General features: G+C 47.2%; 2 protein-coding genes across 4 annotated transcripts in view; one reads left to right on the forward strand and one right to left on the reverse strand.

Moving 5' to 3' along the window:
- The window catches only part of SDCCAG8 (serologically defined colon cancer antigen 8), a 200,558-nt gene extending 200,027 nt beyond the window's left edge, over positions 1-531 (forward strand). Inside the window, exon 15 of the mRNA XM_023744152.1 lies at positions 198-531. Within this exon, the coding sequence (XP_023599920.1) occupies positions 198-249 (52 nt within the window). The 3' untranslated portion in view covers positions 250-531. The remainder of the gene's footprint in view (positions 1-197) is intronic.
- Positions 532-1,998: 1,467 nt separating this feature from the next.
- The window catches only part of AKT3 (AKT serine/threonine kinase 3), a 238,032-nt gene continuing 216,544 nt past the window's right edge, over positions 1,999-23,486 (reverse strand). For 2 of the 3 annotated variants that reach the window (XM_006102827.3, XM_023744157.1), the window contains 4 exons: positions 16,922-17,136; positions 13,112-13,199; positions 9,277-9,379; positions 5,363-5,439 (listed from right to left, as the gene is read on the reverse strand). In XM_006102827.3, the coding sequence (XP_006102889.1) occupies positions 5,363-5,439; positions 9,277-9,379; positions 13,112-13,199; positions 16,922-17,136 (483 nt within the window). Of the gene's footprint in view, positions 5,440-9,276; positions 9,380-13,111; positions 13,200-16,921; positions 17,137-23,486 lie in introns of all 3 variants that reach the window. The other variant, XM_023744156.1, reaches the window with a different exon arrangement.

Genomic DNA, 23,486 nt, shown 5'->3' on the forward strand with positions numbered 1-23,486 from the left:
TGATATTCTTATTCGACAAGGGCTCCGACCTTGTAAACTCTTCATCCAGTTGGCTACATGAGTACACTTTCTACATCGTTAGCAAAGAAATCATTTTCTCCAAATTCTCAGGACAGTCAACCAGTGACAAGACAAATCACATTGAAGAACAGGATCTATTTAAACTTACTCTTTATTTTCTTTTTTTTTTTTTCCAGTTACCCAGCATGCCACAATCCGATTGCTGACCTGGATGAAACAGTGAAATAAATGATTTACAAAGAATATTTACATTCATCTGATTTGCACGTAACGTGCCACAACGCACTGTGGCCTCCCGGCGGCCCTGCTCCGGCCGCAGGCTGCGTCCTCACCGCCACGTGCGTCTCCGGGCGGCCCCGGCCGATGGACGGGCCCGAGCTGCCGCTGCCGGACGCGCCCTCCTGGTGTGGGTTTTGGGAAATGGCTTCGAGTTACTGTACTTTGAAATCTGCTCGTTTGTCTGCTATGTATGTTACACACATGAATTTCAATAAACGGACTTCGGAGAGACGTGGGTTGTGATGCTGACTTCCTACCGTGGAGTGATGAACAAGACACACCAAAAAAGGCACATATTTTAACCAGGCCAGAGGGTGCCGAGGGCCACACGCTCTCCCTGCCACCCATGCAGCCCTCCCTCTTCGCGATGCACGGAGCACCCTTCACTCTGCCCCCCGCCTACATCCACGGGGCCCCGCTGACCTCATCCTGCTGACCTGGGCCCCGCCAGGAAGCCCTCCGCATCCTCCTCTCCACGCCGTTAGCAACGAACCAGACAGACAGGCCTCTCGGGCCGGTGGGCTCAGGGTCTTCTCCCAGATGCACCGTTTGTGAGGAGCCTGGGGGCACCCAAGCTTCCTCAGCGTCCTCGTCAGTCTCTGTACACAGATCATCAATCAGTTTAGTCTCCACTAGTGTCTCAACTGCACACAGCTAAGCCCCCGGTGTTTTATGGTCAAGCGGGCACTGCATGCTGTGTTGTTCTGGACGAGGGCAAGGGGACCCGGCAGGCAGCTGCCTCGGGGCAAGTCCCCGACCTCGGGCTGACCTCTGGGCCAGCGACCTGCCGCCATCATCACCGACCCGGCCTCTGAGGTGGTGGGGGGCTGCCCATGCGAAGACCCCGGAGCCTCTCCGGCAGGAAAGGGTTCAAGCCCGAAAGAGCGGAGCTTCTGCTCAGCGTCAGAAGGTTGCGGTGTCACCCAAGGCGCTCCAGATCAAGGCCGGTGCGTACGATAGGCTCATTGTCCCTAGTTCTGGTTTAGGAGCACGGTAAGTAAGTTACACAATAGTCTGAAAATAGCACCTTAAGTAATCACAGAGGTCACTGTATCCCCGCCTCCTGGACAGTCAGCCCCGTGGTGTGGGGAGAGGAGCATCCACGCGGATGCCCTGGACTGGGCGTGTGGCGGCCACGTCCGTGCTTGCCTAACCTTGTTCCCAAAGCCATCCCTCTATCTGGCCGAGTCACGGGAGAGCGCCGGGCCCTCCAAGAGGAGGGTTATGAGGTAAAGTCAGAAAAAGGCCCCATCGACCAGACCGCGGTGCGGCCGCCGGCCCCTCGGTCCCCACGTCCACGTTTCATGCGCCCTCGGTTCTAAAAACAGGTTCTCGGGAAGGAGGGAAGCAGAGCCACACGTGGCCAGGAAGACATGACCGAGGAGCCACGCGCCTTAGCATCTGGTCCAAACCACCTGCTGGGAAGACGGGGGGCCCGGACCCCGTGCTGGGAGCTCGCCTCCCCTGGGGACACAGCCCTCGTCCACGTCAGCCCAGCTGCTTCCTGCCATTTTATTAGAAGGAAACCCAAGTGTGTTTGGAGCTACAAGAAATGTACCTATTTTCCTGCCACATTTTACACCAGGCAGGTGAATACCAGGTGGAGCTTTTAAAAACCTTTTTTTTCCCCCCAGAAAAGGCCAGTCTTTAGTTTTTCCGAGATCACAGAACCACATCCAACAACAATAAACGGAGAAGTAGCAGTTGACACAGTGCTTTATTTCAGCTGTCTGTACGGAGGGAGACGGGCACCCCTAGCCGATACGTGTAAAAATACTAAGGATGTACAGTGTACAAAAACAGTTCCTCGTCGTCAGTTCACATCCGTGTGGGCCATGGACGGGAGGGGAGAAACAGTTTGGGGGTGACCGACAGTCTTAGTGACAACAGTTCCTTGGGTCCGGAGTCGCGCCTGCTGAACACCCGTACCCGGGTGCCTAGATCTCGCGCCGATCTAATGAGAGAACTAGCAAGGTCGAGACATGTCACAAACTCTACAGCTACAGGGAGGTAATCCAATGACCAATTGAGAGGTTTTCTTTTTATTTAAATAAATACTTTACATGTCATGCTCGCCTGTAATGCACTCCCAGGAGCAAGATGAGGAGGTTCTACCGGAGACGGTACAAACAGTAGCAGCAAAGTGTGGAGACCCTGCAGTTAGGAAGGGGGGACCCCTGCTCCGTCCCCCGGAGAAGCAGGTGGGCCCCGTGAGAACAGTCAGCTTGAAGAAGCCAGAAACCGGGGGTGGGAGGTGGGAAACAATACTGAACGGTGCGTGTGGTCGTGTAGAAAGCAAAGCGGTGAGCTACCCTGCCCGCCTCCACGGCCGAGGTCCTCCGAGAGGGCAGAGGTCACGAGCGTCAGTCCAAGGTGGAGCCCGCACCGTCCCACCTGCGCGGAGAAGGACTCCAGGGCTCAGGCCTGGCTGCCGGCCCGAATCCGAACCACAGCCCCGGGCGGACCCGGGCAGCCTGGGGACCCCTCTGCGCTCGCCTGCCTTTCCGCTCTGCCTCCGGGCCGGCTGGCCGACATCTGGGAGCCCGAGGAGGGATGATTCTCAAGATCGAGGCCAAGGAAACACCCAGTGGGACCCAAGGGGAGTCCTGGGGGTCAGTGACGGGGCCGAGCACCGGCGGGGCGGGGCCGGCGGTGAGGAGTGGCCGGCCTGGGCACTGTCCGCGCTGCCGTGCGTCTCTAGGGCGCGTCCTTGGCCAAGGTCATGGGAATCACCTTCACGTTTGGAGAAAAAAAAAAACAACAACAAAAAGAAAGCTACCAATGTGCTTAGTGTGTGGAGTCCTACCTCCCACTAAGGGAGCCCAGGCCGTGAGCAGCCAGTCCCAGCTCTCTCCCCTTCCTCTCACCTGTTGGTTGGTTGGTTGGTTTTTTTATCAAATGAATGCAAGACAACTTACAAGACATACCTTCTAGTCTACTTTCTGGTCAAGGTGAAACATTCAACGTAATTCCAAGTGGAAAAAAAAAAAAGTGGAGCGATATGTGTAAGGAAGAGTGAACTGCCAATGACTGCAACCTCCTACTCAATACTAAGGATGAACCTCGCTCGGGTAGGAATATGAAAAATCAGGATAAAATCGATGTGAAATAGGTCTTAGCTGCCTTAGGAAAATGCCCTTTAACCCCCGGCAGTCCCAGCGGCCCACCCTCGCCAGCAGTGGTTTCCTGTCCGCGAGTCCGCTCTCCCGGCGTCGCGGCTAAGACAGCTGCGTGTGAGTATGAGGCATCCTGCTCCCGAGTCGCCTGCCCTCCCCCCGGTGCGGTCACGAGCCTACGTCACGCCGTGGTCTTCCCCGTGGGAGCGATCAGGGAGTGGAACGGAAAGACATCTCCAGGATCCCCCCGGGAGGCCCCGCCCCTGGGTCTCATCGGCTGCTTTGGAAAATGTCAGCTCCTAGCACCAAAGGGTTGAATCTGAAGATCGTCGTCAATGGAGGAGGAAGATGAGGTTTGCATACGCGTCCCCTGTCCGTGGGAGCCGTGGAGCGCGGGGACAGGAGTATGTACAGAAGAAGGGAGGTTGGAGGTGTTCCTTTGTGTTTTGTGGTGTTCCCTGATGGCTTAATTCAGTGATCAATGTACCATGATCAGAGCAAACACACTAGGCTCTCATCTCTACCTGCCTCCTCCGCCAGTACTTGAGATGTGTTCATTCGGCCGAGTAGGTTCGTTGATCGCCACTCAGGTCTCCGTGTGGGCCGTTTCCTTGGTGGCCTGGCCGTCCTGACACCTCCCTTCTCAGATGAGCAAACATCGCCCCTTGGCGAGGGTGAGCTGGGGATGTTCTCATTCTTAGCACCAAGGGGTTGGAGGACAGCATCTCTTCTCCCAGCGCCAAATTCTAACCACCAAGTCCCATCTCGGAGCCTCGTCAAAACCGCTTCACAAAGGAGAAAAGTGCATGAATCCTGTCGGCGGGGACGTTCCTTGCACACAGGCCAAAAGAAACTGCAGTACGTCTACTCTGTGTTCAGTTGGAGCTGCATCTGCTACCACGACATACAATTCTCGTCACTAAAAAATAAATACTACTGCGATATCAACAAAATCACAACAGGACATTCAAAGTTCTAACGTCCGAGGAAAAGCTAATTCACGCAGAACTGAAATGGAAAACGGAAACACACGCGGCAAACGCCCGTTTACCTGGGCGCACACATTTTGGTGAAAAGCAGGGTCGTGACACCTGTCTACATTCTTCAGCCATCAGCGGCGAGAAGTGTTACCATGGACAACGGTTTCCAAGCACAAGGGAAGCAATGCTCTCGGGTGCCGATCCTAGCGGCGACCTTGGGATGACCTTGACTCGGCTGTGCATCTGCTTCCTTCCTTCCGTGTTCGTTTGCCGGGACTGCTTGGGAGGTCTGGACGTCCACGTGGGACCCCCGGCTTCCTCTACGGGATCCAACAGGAATCTAGATGCAGGTACCGAGAGAGGCCACAATTCACCCGTCGTGCGGTCCTTGCAAATGCTTCCTAACTGATCTGAGCGGCCGACGGCTACTTTAGGCTCTGCTCTGAAACCAGGCTTTCCTGAAAGCGGCACATGCGCACCGCCACCCTTCCGCAATCGCTCGTTCTGAATTATACACTAAATCTTCTTAGGCTAATTAGTTTCTGCTTTAGCTTCTAGAGAGTTAAAAAAAAAAATGTACCTAGCATCGGTGTATCTCATTTACCCTCCGCTGTCAGGGGAGACCACAACTGAAAGACAAGAAGATGACAACTGGTGGGCGGATGGATGGCTGCGGCCTCATGACTTCCCAGGGCGGTAAGGTTACCTCTGAAAGTTGCTATAAGAGTAAGACAGCAGCAGCAACAGCATGAGACCTTAGACTGAGATACAATTTCATGCAAAAAAACAAAAGGTCGAGTGTATTTGCGTATATGTGTGTTCTCAGGCGGGCGGAGGTGGCGAGGGTGAGGCCTGGGCCGGTCGGGGTGTCTGGAGGCGCCTGCTGTGAGGAGGAGCCGGGACCGTCCGACGTCCAGCAGCCGTTCTCAGTGAGTCTCAGGCGACAGCGAGGCAGCAGCACGGGGCCTACTCGCGGCCGCTCGCCGAGTAGGAGAACTGAGGGAAGTGCGGCCGGCTCTCGTTGTCCATGCCGTCCTCGTCGTCTGCGGGCAGAAACACCATTTCAATCTCACGCTTGTTTTTTTTTTAAATATATACTTTTACTGATTTCAGAGAGGAAGGGAGAGGGAGAAACATCAATGATGAGAGAGAATCACTGATCAGCTGCCCACAACCGGGCATGTGCCCTCACCGGGAAGCGAACCGTGACCTCCTGGTTCATAGGTTGACGCCCCACCACTGAGCCACACTGGCCGGGCGACACTTGCTTTTGGCAACACTCTCTCTGGTCTGTACAGTCCTAACTTCTTTTTTTACATATATTTTATATTTTATTGATTTTTTTACAGAGAGGAAGGGAGAGGGATAGTTAGAAACATCGATGGGAGAGAAACATCGATCAGCTGCCTCTTGCACAACCTCCTATTGGGGATGTGCCCGCAACCAAGGTACATGCCCTTGACTGGAATTGAACCTGGGACCTTCCAGTCTGCAGGCTGACACTCTATCCACTGAGCCAAACCAATTAGGGCCAGTCCTAACTTCTAAGATAATGAAGATGAACAAAGGCAACATCTTCTAGACACTTGGGTTTGTCCATCAAACACACAGCAGCTAAACTTATTTCAATCGCCTCTCCTTTTCACACACGTGACCTATGAGGAAATAATACTAGCAAATCATCACCGTCATGACACACACATTCTGAGACTCAGTAAACCGAGAGGCCTGCGAAGAGACGGGAGTTTTACATTAGCAGGGCCTCCCAGGCACCGCGCGGGCTCCCGACAATCCTGACCCGCGTGCTCCTCCCTCCCGAGCTTTAGCTGTGATTGTGAAACACAGCGTCGGGATTCCGTTTCATCGGAGTCCGTGGGAGGTGCTTATTTGACATCTGCTCCTGCCCTAGCTCGTCAGGGACCGAATGGGAAACTAGAAGGAAGAGAAAAAGACCGAGGGAAAGAGGTCGCATCCGGGACCAGTGCTCGGGGACAGACGGAAGGCGCCAGGCGGCTGCTGGCTGTGGGCCATGCCTCCCTCGCGTCTCTCCATTCCTGTGTGTGAAGGACGGTCATGATCTCAAACCATCACCCGCCCCCCCCATCACAGTCCTGAGGGACACCCCACTGTCCGGACGCGCGCCCTCACCCACAGCTTTCCCTGCCCCCGCGCTGCTGCTCTGGGCAGGGCCCTGCGGGCCCCACCCGGGCTCCCTGCCTGAGGGGAGGCCCCCCAGTGAGTCTCCCCCATTTGATCGCACCCCGACCCACAGGAAAAGAAGAGAGGAATCCCTCCAATACCCAACCTGCTTTTCTTCAGGCAAAACCACTCCACTGCCTCCAATGCCCAGAAGCACGTGAACAGCTCCCCCCCGCCCCACGCCCGCACGGGAAGGGAGAGAGGACGTGGCCCAGACTCCACGGGCAGTGGGCACTGGTGCCCCGCCTTCCTCTGAAGATAACGCTTTCTGCTCCTGTTCCCTGCTCTTCTTTTCTGCCTTCTACTTTTTTTTTTTTTAAATCCTCATCCGAGGATATTTTCCCATTGATTTTTAGAGAGAGGGGGAGGGAGAGGGGGAGACAGACAGAAACACCGATGTGAGGAGGCACATCCATTGGGTGCCTCTGGCATGCCCCGGACCAGGGCCTGGAGCCTGCAGCCGAGGTATGTGCCCTTGACCGGAATCGAACCCGGGACCCTTCAGTCCGCAGGCCGGTGCGCTATCCACTGAGCCAAACCAGCTAGAGCCCTTCTACTCTTAACACAGAACATCTAGAAACAGGAGCACCCCAGGCAGAGAGCACCCTAGGCAGGGAGCACCTCAGGAGAGCACCCCGGGTGGAGAGCACCCCAAGCGGAGAGCACCCCAGGAGAGCAGCCCATCCGGGCGTGGGCAGCCGTGGCTTGCTCAAGGTGTGGGGGACCCAGGGCCGGGGGAGAGGGGACAGGATGAGGTGGGAGAGGTGGTGCACGTTTGAGACTGGGCTGTGTGGCAGCGAGAGCAGTTGGAGTGAGAGTGGCCGGAGCCATGGAGGGTGATGTGGTCTGATGACGATGAGGGCTGGATCCAAAGGCGAGGCCTCGCACACGGTGGAGGAGCAGACTCTGGGGCCAACCCCGCACCTCGCTGGTGCTGCCGGCATTCAGCCCATTCATGCCGGGACGGTACACGACGCCAAGGCTGTGCCCACTGCTTCCACGCACAGTCCTCAGCTGCTGGCCCACAACCCCTCGGGCCTCCTAACGCTGCCTTCACCAGGGAGACGGTCTAAGGTGCTGGTGATAGTCTTCACCAGGGAGAGGGTCTAGGGTGCTGGCGATGGCCCATGAGAGGCACATCAGCGGAGGCGAGGCCACAGCTTCAGCCGGGCGGCGGCCACGCTGCTGGGTCCCATGAACTGGGGGCTTCTGGGGAGCTCAGTTTTCCTCTGGGTTCAGTTTCTTCCCTTTTACAATAGAAAAGGTTCTTCACTTCCTGCAAGTCTAAAGAGAGAGAGCACACGAGCACGCAGAGCCGCACTGCTCATTTCGGCGTGTGCACCGCTCCTGCTGTCAGCCCGGGCGCAGAGCTCCGGCCTAATGACTCTGCCCTCAACGCTCTCGTCTACCGTCCGCACCCCTCGCTGGCCCAGCCCTTGGCATCGACCTTCCCTCTTGTGGCCACGGGACCATCGCACTATCAACTGCTCTGCCTTTCCCAAAGGAAAGCGAGGAAGCGAGACGCACAAAGGATGCACAGGCAAAGGAAAGGAGAGAACACTGACGACGTTGCTGTGTGAGCCACAGCGGTGGGACTTAGAAACCTCACCCCGGCCCTGTCCCCGAGGCTCATCAGCTAATAGGACAGACACAGACCGTCGTCAGCATGTGAGCGTGCTCGTCGGTTCCATGTGATCACCTCTGTTTTCATGAGAGCCACTGACGTGAGGCACTTACCAAAGTGTGGGTCACGCTCACGGACCCGGGATGGCTCCAAGGGGGGCACGGACGTACAGTTTTAACAGGTGTGTGATTTAACTTCTAGGCACCAAAGATCGCGAGCGAACTAAATTATGTCTTCACAGACATTCTCGCTTAAGACAAAGCGAAGTCAAGACAGAACAATTCAACTGAAAGTGAAGTTTGAAACTAGTCCGTGGGAGAGCAGAATCGGGACAATTCTGCAGGAAGTCCGCAAGTGGGGGCCTGGGAAGTCTCTACGTCAGATTCCTTTTAGTTGATGTCAGAAGAAGCTACTGGAGAACAGCAAGGGCGGCTAACTGGTCTGTAATTTAGCTTCTGATTCTCAGTTTACATTTTCCCTGTGTAGTCTTTCCTATATGAAAACACTTTTCCCTCAGCTACCTGACTTTATTTTTCCACACTGGGAACAAACTCCATTCTTAAATGGAATGTCACTGGAATTAAATCGTGAAAATCCTATATAATAAAAGGCTAATATGCAAATTGACCGAACGGCAGAATGACCGGTCACTATAACACGCACTGATCACCAGGGGGCAGATGCTCAATGCAAGAGCTGCCCCGTGATGGTCAGTGCACTCCCACAGGGGGAGTGCCGCTCAGCCAGAAGCCGGGCTCACAGGTGGCGAGCACAGCGGCGGTGGTGGGAATCTCTCCCGCCTCTGCAGCAGCACTAAGAACCCCTCGGGGGATGTCTGCCTGCTGGCTTACATCCATGTGGGAAGTGGGCCTAAGCCAGCAGGTGGACATCCCCCGAAGGGTCCTGGACCGAGAGAGGGTGCAGGCCAGGCTGAGAGACACCCCCCCCCCGCAGTGCACGAATATCGTGCACTGGGCCTCTAGTATCTAATAAAAAACATCTTTTTTTTTCTTCCGTTATATCAGAGTGTTATGAATCGCCTTCAAGATTTACTTACATTTTTCAGGTGGTGTTATTGTAATAGTCTGAGCTGTAAATTCTTCATCAAAATATCTGGTATCTGTCTCAGATGTTACTTGAGGCTTAAAAGGAGGTACAAGCTGTACAAAGAAAGAAAAAGTACCGGTGAACAGATTTCAATGTAGGGAAATTAATTTTAGGATGCAACTGCAGAACAGTTAGTTACTGGTGAGTGCAAGGGACTCGATGCTGAGCCACCAGAGGCGGCGTCCAGCCAACAGTCTAAACTCAGACCGCAGGGAGCTGGTTGTTCTGGGGACCATTTGAGGGATTATGTGAAACTGGACACATGAGAAACCAAGAATAGGGGGAGAAGAGGCTGCTGAAAAGTGTGGCCTGAAGAGCACTGTGCTGAGTGAAGTAAGACAAAGAAACACAAATACCATACGATTTCCCTTATCTGTGGAATCTAATGAACAAAAGAAACTAACAAACAAAATAGGAACAGATTCAGACAGAACAGACTGACAGCTGTCAGAGGGGAAGGGAATTTCTTCTAGAAGTTTCCCATTAAGACTATGATCGCTTCTGAGTTAATTGTGTACATGCTGCAAATTGCCTTTAAAAGATATGGACGTCCAGTTGTTTTAGCACCGTTTGTGTAACTGAACTATCTCTGTGCCTTTATTCAAAGTCCATCAACCACATACGAGTGGGTCTGCTTCCAGACATTCTCTTGTGTTGCGCTGACCTCTTCACCCATCCTCACGGGCGATAAAGATGTCACGTGTGCTTAACAAACTGTCTTCATTACTTTGACTTAATAGTAAGTCTTGAAGTTGGGTAGTGTCGGTCCCCCAACTTGGTTTTTCGTCAAAGTTGTTTTGGCTATTCTAGGTCCTTTACGTTCCATATGAATTTTTGCGTCAAACTAACAATTTCTGGAGAATTGCCTAGTAGAATCTTGATGAGAATTGTGTTGAATTTATAGACCAATTTTGAGAGAACAAACGTCTTAAAAATACTTCGTCCTCTAAATCATGAGCACAGCATATCTCTTCCTCGCTCTGTGTTGCCTTCACTTTCCTCAACACTGTATTTTAGCTTTTAGGCTAAAGGTCTCTCATACCTTTTGTCAAAAGTATCCCTAAGTACTTCATATATCTGTTGCTATTTTAACCAGCACTGTTATTAATTTCCATTTTAGATTGTCTGTATAAAATTATAGTTGTTTCTGTACATTTACCTTGTATCAAGCAACCCAAGGGTTGAACTTTAGTAGCTGTTTTGTAGATTCCATCTGATTTTCTAAATAGATAATCATGTTGTCCATGAGTAAAGACAGATTTACTTCTTCCTTCTCTTATCTGTATGCATTTTATTTCTTTTTCTTGCCTTACCACACTGGCCATTGGATTTAATGTTTTCTTCTTTTTCTAGTTTCTTAAGATGAAAGATGTGGTCATTGATCTTAGATCTTTCCTCTTTTTGAATACGATAATTTGGAACTATAAATTTCCCTTGAAGTACTGCAATAGCTGTATCCCAGAGCTGTATGTGTTTTATTTACCTTTTCAGTCAGTTCAAAATACTTTGATTTCCTTTTTGGTTTCTTCTGTGACCCATGAATTATTTAAAATTGTAATAAGTTTCCAAATACTTGGGGATTTTCCATATATCTTTGTTTTGATTTGTAAATCAATTCCCTTTCATCCAAAGAGCACATGAATTAAATTCTTTGAATCTTTTAAAAATTACAGGGTTGCCAAAACCGGTTTGGCTCAGTGGATAGAGCGTCGGCCTGCGGACTGAGGGGTCCCGGGTTCGATTCCGGTCAAGGGCATGTGCCTGGGTTGCGGGCACATCCCCAGTGGGAGATGTGCAGGAGGCAGCTGATCGATGTTTCTCTCTCATCTATGTTTCTAACTCTCTATCTCTCTCCCTTCCTCTCTGTAAAAAATTAATAAAATATATTTTTAAAAAAATTACAGGGTTGCCTAGCCTGCATGGCTCAGTGGTTGAGCATCGACCTATGAACGGGGAGGTCATGGTTCAATTCCCAGTCAGGGCACACGCCTGGTTTGTGGGCTCAATCCCCAGGGAGGGGCCTGCAGGAGACAGTCGATCAATGATTCTCTCTCATCACTGATGTTTCCATCTCTCTCCCTCTCCCTTCCTCTCTGAAATCAATAAAAATATATGATTTTTAAAAGTTTGGGTTGTTTTGCCCAAAATAGGGTATCTCATGCTAGGTGTTCTGCATAACTTTGAAAAGAATAAGCATACTTCTGTTGTTGAGTAGTGTTCTATAAATGTCAATTAGATTAAGTTGGTAGATAGCATTGCTGAAGTCTTCTATAAACTAGTGGTTTCCTCTCTACTTCATCAATTATTTGGAGATAGGTATTGAAATGTCCAACTCTAAGTTGTCTATTTTTCCTTGTAGTTTTATTAGTTTCTGTTTTATGTGTTTTAACTTTTGTTAGTAGGTAGGAAGCAGTGCTGTGTGTGTGTGTGTGTGTGTGTGTGTGTGTGTGTGTACTCATCAGTGTGAATGGATTATGGGGATCTGAATTTACTCGACTGCAGCAGCTGTTCATACACTCTCTCTGTAAGGCTGCCGTCTTCATGTTTAATGCCAGAGCCTGGCACCCACGGGACAGGATGGTAGGAAGAGAAGATGTTTGTAAAGCAGGAGAAGAACAAAGTGGAACCCGAAAGGGCAAGGGTTGGCATCCACGAGGACAGACTAACACCCATGCCGTTTCTTATCATCTCTGACTTGAACAGCGTGGATATCCCACCCGAATGAGGGCCTTTGTCATGGAGCTGACCTCACACCCTGGCCCAGGAGGGGGCAAAACTAAGAGAGGGTCCGGGGGAGACAGAGCCCCGAGGCCTGACCTCCTCTCAGGCCAACGAGGTGAGCTGACAGACAAGCAACAGCATGAGGAGCTACAAAAGGGCTGCTGCTTCACTTCTGTTTTGGAATCTCCCACAAGAATCTCGTTGGCAAAAGGGAATTCTGGGAAATGTAGCTCAGACTAGTCAAAGTGGCATATTCTAAGGCCCTTACACAAACAAAAATATCTTGAAAGCAGCAAGTGAAATATAACACATAATGTACAAGGGAACAAATAATTGAGTATGCATTCACTAAACTAACAACTCACAATTTTATACTCGGTGATAATATCCTTGAAGAGTGAAGCCAAAATAAAGACACCATTATATAAAAGAAAACAAGTTCCTCTCCAACCGGCTGGACTATAAAAAATGATCATGGACATTCTTTAGGCGAAAGGGGAATGATATCAGAAAGAAACCTGAATCTCCAAGGAAGGAAGAGATCAAAGTGTTCTAGAATTTGACACTGGTGGTGGCTGCACAACTCTGTGAATATACTAAGAACTGCTGAAGAAAAATCAACTGTTTCGCCCTGACCGGTTTGGCTCAGTGGATAGAGCGACGGCCTGTGGACTGAAGAGTCCCGGGTTCGATTCCGGTCAAGGGCATGTCCCTTGGTTGCGGGCACATCCCCAGTGGGAGTGTGCAGGAGGCAGCTGATTGATGTTTCTCTCTCATCGATGTTTCTAACTCTCGATCCCTCTCCCTTCCTCTCTGTAAAAAATCAATAAAATATATTTTTTTAAAAATCAACTGTTCCATGATACTGAGTAGAATTTCAAGATGTGTTTTGGGAGTCAAAATTATCAATAAAACTGTGTGCTAAGAAGTTCAATATTCAATTAAATGATAGGGTAAAATGAAAAATACCATGTTATTATTACATTTTATTCACTTACATTTTTTTTGGATGCCAATTCATGTTAGCCAAAATAGATAAACACCGCGGCACGAAGATAACCTACCTTTTTATCATATACATCTTGCCAGTTTACTCCAGAGAAGAAACTGTGTCTCATAATTTCTTTTGAATCATCTGGTCCTCCGCCAAGGCTGTGCGGACAGGAATAAAATTAAATGAGCATGAAACATTTACATAAGCCAACGCATAGCACAAGTTTTTGTGAAATGTAATTTTCTGTGTGGTAAGTGGTTCTTGTGATGAATAGCCATAAAAATAAAAACCTTCCGGTGTAAGATCTAATTTCCCTGATACGCTATTAACAGGAACTCACCTCAGGACCGATGGTATCTGAAAAGAGCGTGGGCTTTGGTAATACACCCGAACCGGGCAACCAGCTCTGGGACTTACGGGATGTGTGACAATGAAACCCTGGCTTAATCTCAGTTTACTCGTCTGTAGAATGGGGGTAATAATCCCCGCCTGGTGGGTTATTACAAGGACTCGAAATAAGCAAGTAACTAGCGTGGCAAGTGGTAGCTATTATCATCGTCAATTCTATAAGCCAAAACATTTTAGAAAGCCTCAAGTCTCAGTAATCAACAAAACAATCAATCAAGCCCTGACTTAGAGTGTTTGCCAATTCCGGTGGTGTCAATACTCCCACCAGGACCAACAGTAAAAAGGAACAAAATTATTACGGAGAGATGAGTTTTGAGTATATATTACCTTTGATATTAATATTAATTTAACTTATAAATTTATATAATTTAGTTTTTAATATTTTTTATTGATTTCAGAGAGGAAGGGAGAGATTGAGATAAAAATATCAATGATGAGAAAGAATCATCTATCGGCTGCCTCCTGCACGCCCCACACCAGGGATCAAGCCTACAACCCGGGCATGTGACCTCCTGGTTTATAGGTCGACACTCAAACCACTGAGCCACAGCAGCTGGGCTATATAACTTAGCTTTTAATAATATACTGAACAACCAGCTCACACAATTCTTGAAATTTAACAACTCGCTCTTATGAGCTGGCACATTCCAACTCCCACTCACCACGGGGTCGAAAGAAAACAAATCGGTTGAGGATAACAAACAATTGTTCCATCCTAGTGAATCCTGGTTGTTATCAGCCATAAGGAATACGGGACTGGGGAGAATCCATTTTCTCTCTGCCTGTAACGTCATCTCTTAACACTAGTCCGTTCTCCAGACCAGCCGCCCAGGCTGGAGAGCCGAGGGCCCCTGACTTCTCCCACGTCCTCGAGTTTCTCTGTCATCATCACAGAGTTCTACTTATCGCCCCGTTCCCACTGCTTCAGGAAGGAAACCCCTTTATCTGGATCCGTACACTCTCACCCGCTCTGCCTCCCTGCCCCCGGCCCTTCACTGTTCTCATCCACCCAGGACAGCTGCCACAAATCTGGTTATTGCCCTTTAATAATTCAGTGGCATCTCATCCTCTTCTGAATAAAGATGTAATGTAATATTTTCTAAGAAACGTATCAGCACATTCCATATGTTAGATATGGTATTCCTTGCTTATATTTCCAGTCTAACATGTCAGCTTCATCGCCCAATGTCACCCATCGCATTCCACACTGCGAGTAGTCACCGAACCTCTCAGTGCCATGGTCACTGGCAATTCCAGCTGTTCTCTACATGTGGACTGCTCGGCAGGAACCCCAGTGCAACCCCAGCTCCTTCTGGGCCAGCTCAAGGCTTCCAACCCCCCAGACAGGGCTAATCGCTTCAAAAGCAACTTGTACGGAGTGTGACCTGAGCACCTGTGAATGTATGTTTTGTGCCCCAATTATTGTGTGAACACCCAGAGCGGAGGTTACTCCGTTCATCCTTGAATTCCCAATATTTTAATGCAGCCACGGAGGGCTTGATACATCTACTGTAAAAGGAAATAGCAGATAATCGAAAACACCTTCTCTTTAGGCAATGCCAACCTCTGGGGGCACAAACCTTTAAGAGTTGTCCTACTTACCGGGCCACTATCATTCTACATTTACCTCATAGACATTGAACAATTATTAAGTACCTACTATGTGCTATCCATTGGGTGGGGTAAGGGGAAAGACAACAATAAAAAGGAGTGAGACACAGACATGAAAGCACAGCACGATTCCGTTCTACCAGCCACGGATAGAGGGGGCCAGAGTCCCCTGGAGGAGCTGGAAAGGATGGGGTACAAACTCACTGCCCTTGACCCTAACCAAATGTTAGGTCCCAAATCAAGTAGAAAAAACGAAAATCCTAACTCTTTTTAGTGATTACTTAGCATCAAGTGCCACCTGTTACATTGTGAAATTTTCACATTAAATGGAATATATTTCAAAACCTGAACCAAACTGATGTATGGTAAATAAGATACACCAAGTGGGGAAAAGTAGGTTTACAGTTCTGAGTATGCGAAACAAGAGTTACTTCTTGGGTATTATTAATTATTGTATTATTTTCCATACCAACACTGTGAAGCTAGTTTTGCCCACCCTGAAGAAGAAACATCAAGGAGGCACCAAGACGCGTGGCTTCTCCTCTTCCACACGGATGCTCCGTGCGACCTGGATACGTCACTGCTGCCTCTCTGGGCCTCTGCTTTCTCCTCGGCCAATTGGAAATGAGAATGACACCCACCGCCCTGCTCTGCAAGGTACTGAGACAGCGGGGGTACAACAGACACAAATGCCCTGAAAAAGTCACTCTGCAAATGTGAGGGGTGGTCTCAGTCACCAGGGTTAGGAAATGCAGGTTTGATGGGCTCATCACAAAGCAAGAAGATGGCACCTCTTTTATTATATTTGCTTTTTTTTTTTGCTGAAGGTAAAATCATGTTCCTCATCAATTTAACAGCTAAAAGCATATAATGGAAACCATCTCTAAGGGGGACAGAGCTCGCATTTTAGGATTCATTATTCCTTCATTCCTTAATTCAGTCTACCAACAAATACATATCAAGCAGCAACCATAAACAGAACATTGTAAAAATACATTATGTGAGGTATTATAATAGAATCAACAGTGTATGGAATAGGCTCACCTCAGGATGCTGAAGATCTAAGAGATTTTTTGAAAACTGTTGATCAACTAATATATATATGGTTATATATATATATATATACACATATATATACACATATATATATGTATATATATATATATACACACACATATATATATATATCAGATGAAAGAATGGATATATACACAGATACACACAAACACACATCTTAAGGGACATTAAAAAGTAACAGTCATTTCATATATTACCTATAAAATGCATGTCTAAATGAATATATAAATATGAGCAAGGAATACCATAGCCCCTTAAGGGCGGTAGGATTCTTCAGGTCCCAGCTAAAGCTACAAAAACAGACATACAAAGATATTTTGTTGTTGCTATCGATGCTTCTCGTCCTTCTGGCCCTGCATGGAAAAGAGTATCTTCAAATGACAAGCAAGACGTAGTTAGGTGTGTTTGGGTGAGAGAAGGTCTATGCTTCCGACCAGGTGAACCAGCAGAAATATACAGTCCCAGAGACTAAAAGGAAGAGATGCTCTGATTCTCACAACAGCCAGCACCAGGGCCATTAAGAACGTTCGCTCATAATGTGGCCAATAAAACTCCCCAAAACCTTACTTGGTAAGCTCTGCATGAAAGTTCCAAGTTAGGAGAAGTTGCGGAAACGTTTTTAAATGTTCTCTATCCTGCAGTTAAAAATAAGCCCGCGTCTCCGTTGGAAGACGTCTAACCCAAAGACATCGCTTCTTGGAGCGAGTCCTATCTGCATTAATTTCCATATCACGATCGCTAACCACACTCATCAGCGACGCGCCGGGTGTTGCTGGCGGCCTACCGTTTATTTGGATCCTTTATCAAGAGCCCTGAAAGCAGTGACTTTGCATCGGAAGAGAGTGTGCGAGGGAATTTGATGTCTTCCATCAGGATCAGTTCGAACAGCTTCTCGTGGTCCTGGTTGTAGAAAGGCAGCCTGCCGCACATCATCTCATACATGACGACCCCCAGGCCCCACCAGTCCACGGCCCGGCCGTAGTCGTTGTCCTCTAACACCTGAGAGCGAGACCAGCGGGAAGATCAGTTATCACACACTCAATTCTAAGGCATCGTTTATACAACGTTGAGATTTTCCCGTGAAAATGAATCCTAACTTTCACAGCCTAGGTCAGCAATTTTTTAGATCTTGACGTTTGAACATGAAGCATCCTACAAAGACAGCAATCACACCAAGTATTTGAAAGGTTCAATGTATACCCGGGGATGGTCAGTGTAGACAGAAAAGGCATGTCACACAACCAACGCCAAGTGAAGGAGCCTGCGAGTGGGCTGAGGATCAGGTAAACCGTTAGCAGATCTGCATATTGTCTCTTAGGCCTACTTAACTGTTCAGTCTGGTTCACGAATGGGCCCTGTAAGTAGCAGCTTAGAGCTGAGCCACGCTGATTAGGGGGAACATGATGTGCTTGGCACATTCCTGCTTGAGAAGAACTAGGGGACACGGATCAAACAAGGAGAGAACAGGCAACGTCATGGAGAAGCACGCAGGGCAGGGCCACCAGGAAAATGTCTGACAGCTTTGGAGGCCCCTACATGTGTCAACTCGGGAAATAGGTGGCCGCCAACGAGAATCGGAAGATTTGTCGTTTGGGCTAAAAAACTTTAGTATCCAAAGCTTACAGACCCATGGCAATTTCTGTTAAACACAAACAAAATCAGGGACTCGATACCTGTGTAATATATCCCTTAACATGTGTTTTTTGTTGTTGTTTATCCTCACATGAGGATATTTTTTCCATTGCTTTTCAGAGAGAGTGGGAGGGAGGGAAGGAGGGGAAGAGACAGAGAGGGAAACATCGATGTGAGAGAGACACATCGACTGGTTGCCTCCTGCACACACCCCGACTAGGGGCAGGAAGAGAACCCGAAACCCAGGTACATGCCCTTGACCTGGAATTGAACCTGAGATCCGTGGGTGTGCCAGCGGATGCTCTAACCACTGAACCATATCTGCCAGGGCATGTGCCTTAAATTTGTTTTGCAAAATACATTACACACAAAATTAATTTAGTAAGAAATGATATGAAAGCATCAGGCTGTGTTAGAGCAACCTGTTCACATCGGAACATGATAACTTGCCATTTGTCCCAGTAAACTTTTTTAAAAAATATATATTTTTATTGATTTCAGAGAGGAAGGGAGAGGGAGAGATAGAAACATCAATGAAGAGAGAGAATCATTGATCAGCTGCCTCCTGCACGCTCCCTACGGGGGATTGAGCCCACAACCTGGGCACGTGCCCTCAACCAGAATCGAACCAGGGACCCTCAGTCCGCAGGCGGACGCTCTATCCACTGAGCCAAACCAGCTAGGGCCTATCCCAGGAAAATTTTGATCATGTCTTTTTATTGGATTTGTTCCTTATTCAATGGAATTTTCTCCATTTATTTGCAACTTTCAATATTTTATTTTAAATTATTACATTTGAACAATCTTAAAGCTTACTTGTTGTGATCCTCTTAGCTTTGGGATAAACAGATCAAGAAGACCATACCTATGAAATGTATCAATTAAAAAAATCTTATAACTGATTACATAAGAACATTCGATACAAAACAAAGTAGTGCTCATGTTCTAAACTTTCTCAGTTTGAAGCAAGTAAGTACACTGCTGAGGATGACTCCTATGTGACTTTTATTTAAAATTCACCAATAATTTCATGGAATCCCACGTGACATGTTGACAGTTAAGGCCCTTTGGCTCAATGGGTATTTAACAATGGAGCATATAATTTAAAGAAAAAAAAAACCTATGTTACTTAAAGATATATTAGTGTTTTCAAGGGCTATGAAAAGATTTTTTAAAAAAAAATATATTTTATTGATTTTTTACAGAGAGGAAGGGAGAGGGATAGAGAGCTAGAAACATCGATGAGAGAGAAACATCGATCAGCTGCCTCCTGCACGCTCCCCACTGGGGATGTGCCCGCAACCAAGGTACATGCCCTTGACCGGAATCGAACCTGGGACCCTTGAGTCCCCAGGCCGACGCTCTATCCACTGAGCCAAACCGGTCAGGGCTATGAAAAGATTTTTAATTCGACTGTATCACTGCTCTGTGGCTGAAGAAGCCTAGGACCACACTGGCAAAGAGAGAACTCAAGTCCAGCTCCGACATTTTCCAAAAGTCTTCTGGAAATCACAGCTAAGCAAAAATTTTCAGGAAAAACAACGAATTCTCATTTTTATCTTTAGCCCCAAATATTTCAAATATCTATTTGCTTGAGATGAGTAATGTGAGAACATAAGAAAACACGAGAAAATCTAAAAGAAGCGAGAAACTCTACTTGTGAACTTAGAGGAAATGCTGTAATAGCTCATTTTTCAATACCAGTGACTTTTTATTATTCAAGGATCTATCTCATGCCCGATTAGTAGAATGTATTGTATTGTTTGTGGGCCTTTTGCAAGTAGATTCGGGATTTTACCTAAGAAGAAAAATTTTTAAAAATCTCTGCCTTCCTGTACCACCAGCGAAACAGTGGCACGCGCAAGAGAGAGCCAAATGCGGTTTTTAACCTCTTTTTTCATAAAACCATAAAAAGCATAAAAGCTGGATTAACTGCCTCCCGAACCCACGTTTCACCAGCCGGGTTCTCATCCCCAGCTGGCAAAACTGGCAATCCGTTATTTTTGTTTAAATACCTGGTTTGCAGCCAGAAGGGAAAGTGAGTACATTATAAAAAAAAGAAAAAAGAAAAAAGAAAAAAGGGGGAGGGGGTATTTTTTGAAGAGAAATAAGCATCTGAAAAAATGAAACTGCATTGCACAAAAATCTGTCTGATAAAATAAAATGTATTTTATTTAGGTTTGTAAAATGAACACGGATTCTCCAACTAAGTGGTTTGCTGTTGAACGTAATGTGCTCTAATGGATAGAGATGTGATGCTACAACTTCGGTATCACTTTGTAACGAACAAATCTGATGGGACGTATTACCTTCCTGACACATAAGCGTAAGCAATGCTAAGGAGAAACCACCCTAACAACTCAGCCAGCCTTCTTGCTCTAAGAGTCTTTGCTGTCAATTACAAAGAAAGATTTCTGTTCAACTCCTACCTCCAACCAGCTGGAAGATGACAAGAGACGAGAAATGAAAGTGACTCCAATATTCTACCCGTGGATACATAATATAAAACATGCTATTAGTATTCACATACTCTCCTTTCACACTCCTTAAATATAAATTATTTCAAAACACAATGCTTGGAAATACTCTAGAAATTGCACAGTGAACTTAAAATCCACAGCCTCTTTTATATTAGTTTTAGAAGATTAATTTTCTCCCTTACGCAGAGCACTTCTTTTTCCAAAATCACAGAAACATAAAATTTATATTCATTAACCTAAGACTTGCCATTCCTTCTGGCGACCTCTGATGATTTTTTTCCCCAGCAAAAAGGCTAATTCACTTCCGGGTCATCGTGAAGACTGATGCCCAGGGCGTGCTGGGTGCTCACGGAGGAGCAATGGTACTGTGCACCTCAGCTCTGTACAATGCACATCATCACATCATTTAAGCAGAAATGCAGGTCAGAACCTGCTCCCAGGGAAATAACCCGCTGAAAGGCTTATCTTAAAGCACTGATCTAAAGAGAGTGTCTCTGCCATAAAGTCAGTGTTGCCAATATGGAGCTACACACCAGTCGTAAGCACGGCCCAGACACTGGGTATTGCCTTCGGTCCCTGTTGCTCTCTGTGACGTAGATGGACCTTTACGTTATAGCTCAGTGATGGCGAACCTTTTGAGCTCGGCGTGTCAGCATTTTGAAAAACCCTAACTTAACGCTGGTGCCGTGTCACATAGATAAATTTTTTGATATTTGCAACCATAGTAAAACACAGACATATTTTTGATATTTATCTTATATATTTAAATGCCATTTAACAAAGAAAAATCAACCAAAAAAATGAGTTTGCGTGTCACCTCTGACACGCGTGTCATAGGTTCGCCATCACTGTTATAGCTGCACTGAACACAAACGCCCAGGCAGACGCCAAGGACAAGAGGGTCAGGGACACACAGAAATGTGAATGTTAACAAACGATGGAGGCCCTCGCCGGTGTGGCTCAGCGGATAGAGCATCGGCCTGCAGACTGAGGGCTCCCGGGTTCGATTCCAGTCAAGGGCACATGCCAGGGTTGTGGGCTGATCCCCAGTAGGGGGCGTGCAGGAGGCAGCCAATCAATGGTTCTCTCTCATCATTGATGTTTCTCTTTCTCTCCTCTCCCTTCTTCTCTGAAATCAATACAAATATATTAAAAAACAACAGCAAACAAACAAACAAAAAGCGATGGGCGCTCCCATGGCAGCCCCACGCAAACAGCGCAAACCCGGGACACGGCATCCTTTGTCCCCAGGACCAGAGCCGGGTCACTTTCTGATAAAATAAAGCCTGAGGCTCAAGGTGGTGACAGCGGGTGCCCAGGGCTGTGAAATAATCGGGTAACGTTTGATTAGCCTTAGGTAACATTTGACGTAGGCACTTCCATTTCTGGAACAACCAGGTGAGTAGAAAAACTCAGCATAAATAGCTCTTGATTGGCTATTGATTTAAACAAATTAAATAAGACACCCGGTCTTTTAAAATGATACCATCAATGGAAATTCCCAGTGTAAATATTGATTTGGCTAATGGACACTTTAAGAACACACACACATTCATTCCAATAGCCTTTTACCAATTAGGGTTTACTGGGAGGTTGAAGGGATACCCCTTTGAGGGTGTTCGCCCAGGCCACACAACGCAGCCGAGGCAGGCAACTATAAGGGGGCGATGTGAGCCCCCGAGTGGCTCACTGCTCAACAATACTCCAGACAGAACAGATGGGGGATTAAACGTCTAAACATGCTGTCTGCGCACCTATGCTGTGAAAGTAAACTGTGAACTTGGATGAACCAATTTACCGCTAATTCAACATTTTTTTTCTGGTACCCTTAGATTTCAGGTAGCTGATAGGTGTGTGTTTTATATATACGCACGCTGACATACTTTCTCTTTTATGGGAATCCTTCCCATCACAGGGATTTGCTTAAAAAAAGACCTGTAAATATCCTAATTCAGATTCTAAAACGCACTGCAGCTTTGGGGGAAGTCTATATTTCATAAGAACTAAGGATTCCATTTTTCCTGGTATTGTCTTCATAAATACATATTGTCAACTGCTCTAATAATTCCTAAGGGATTGTAACCGCCCCCTGCTGGGACTCAGAGTGCAGTCGCTTCCCGGCTACCTCCTCGCATGCACACACTCCCTGCATGCAGCTAGCATGGGCTGCAAAAGCAATCTGTGGCCAGAACAGGCAACATCCTTGACGGAGGCAATGCTGGTGACTAAATCATGCTTACACACACCTTCCCAGAGATTTCTATGCTTTCTTTTCATCCGGAAGCATCAGGCATTATGGGATTCCAAGAAACTGGGTCTTTGCGACCCAAGAAAAAACAGCCATTGTCAAATACTACAGGTTACCAGCTAGCGTTAGTTTTCTACACGTTCTTATGCTTCAGAGCATTTAAAATTAAACTGTATGCTAACCTGGAACCCTTCCAAAGTACTAAATGCAAATTAAATCCCAAAGACCACACAACATTGAAAAAAGTAGCTCCTATGGAACTTTCAGATCGCTAGGCAAGTAAAAGCTGCTGCTTCTAAACACTAACAGACATCAACATGGAACTAAAAACTATCATTTAGGTTCATATTTTAAAAGTGTCCAATGGGGGCCCAGCCAGCGTGGCTCAGTGGTTGAGCATCGACCTATGAACCAGGAGGTCATGGTTCGATTCCCGGTCAGGGCACATGCCCAGGTTGTGGGCTCGATCCCCAGTATGGGGTGTGCAGGAGGCAGCTGATCAATGATTCTCTCTCATCATTGATATTTCCATCTCTTCCTTCTTTTCTGAAATCAATTAAAAATATATACTTATTTTATTTTACATATATTTAAATATATTTATTTTATATATATTTAAATATATAAAAAATATACATATTTTTTAAGTGTCCAATTTGGGGACAAATGGGATGGTTTTGAATATGATCCAGAAATAGTATAAACAGTGAGCCGGACATCTGACACAAGTGCTTACATATGAACTCTGATTACAAAACACACACCTTCCACTTGAACTAACCACCATGAACCTCGACTCCATCTGCCCCTGAACACGGGTGATGAGCCCTTTACAGAACCATCCGGAAGGCGAAGGCGTTCCGACATCCCGTAAGAGGACAGGTGTTTCATGAATTTTTCATAGTGAAATAAAGTATTAGGGAGGCAACACAGTTTCAGAAAGGCTACCAGCACCACTTCTCATTTTCACAAAAATCTTAGAAGTGTTA

The sequence above is a fragment of the Myotis lucifugus genome, unplaced genomic scaffold, assembly GCF_000147115.1.
Source record: "Myotis lucifugus unplaced genomic scaffold, Myoluc2.0 scaffold_432, whole genome shotgun sequence".
Taxonomy (NCBI): domain Eukaryota; kingdom Metazoa; phylum Chordata; class Mammalia; order Chiroptera; family Vespertilionidae; genus Myotis; species Myotis lucifugus.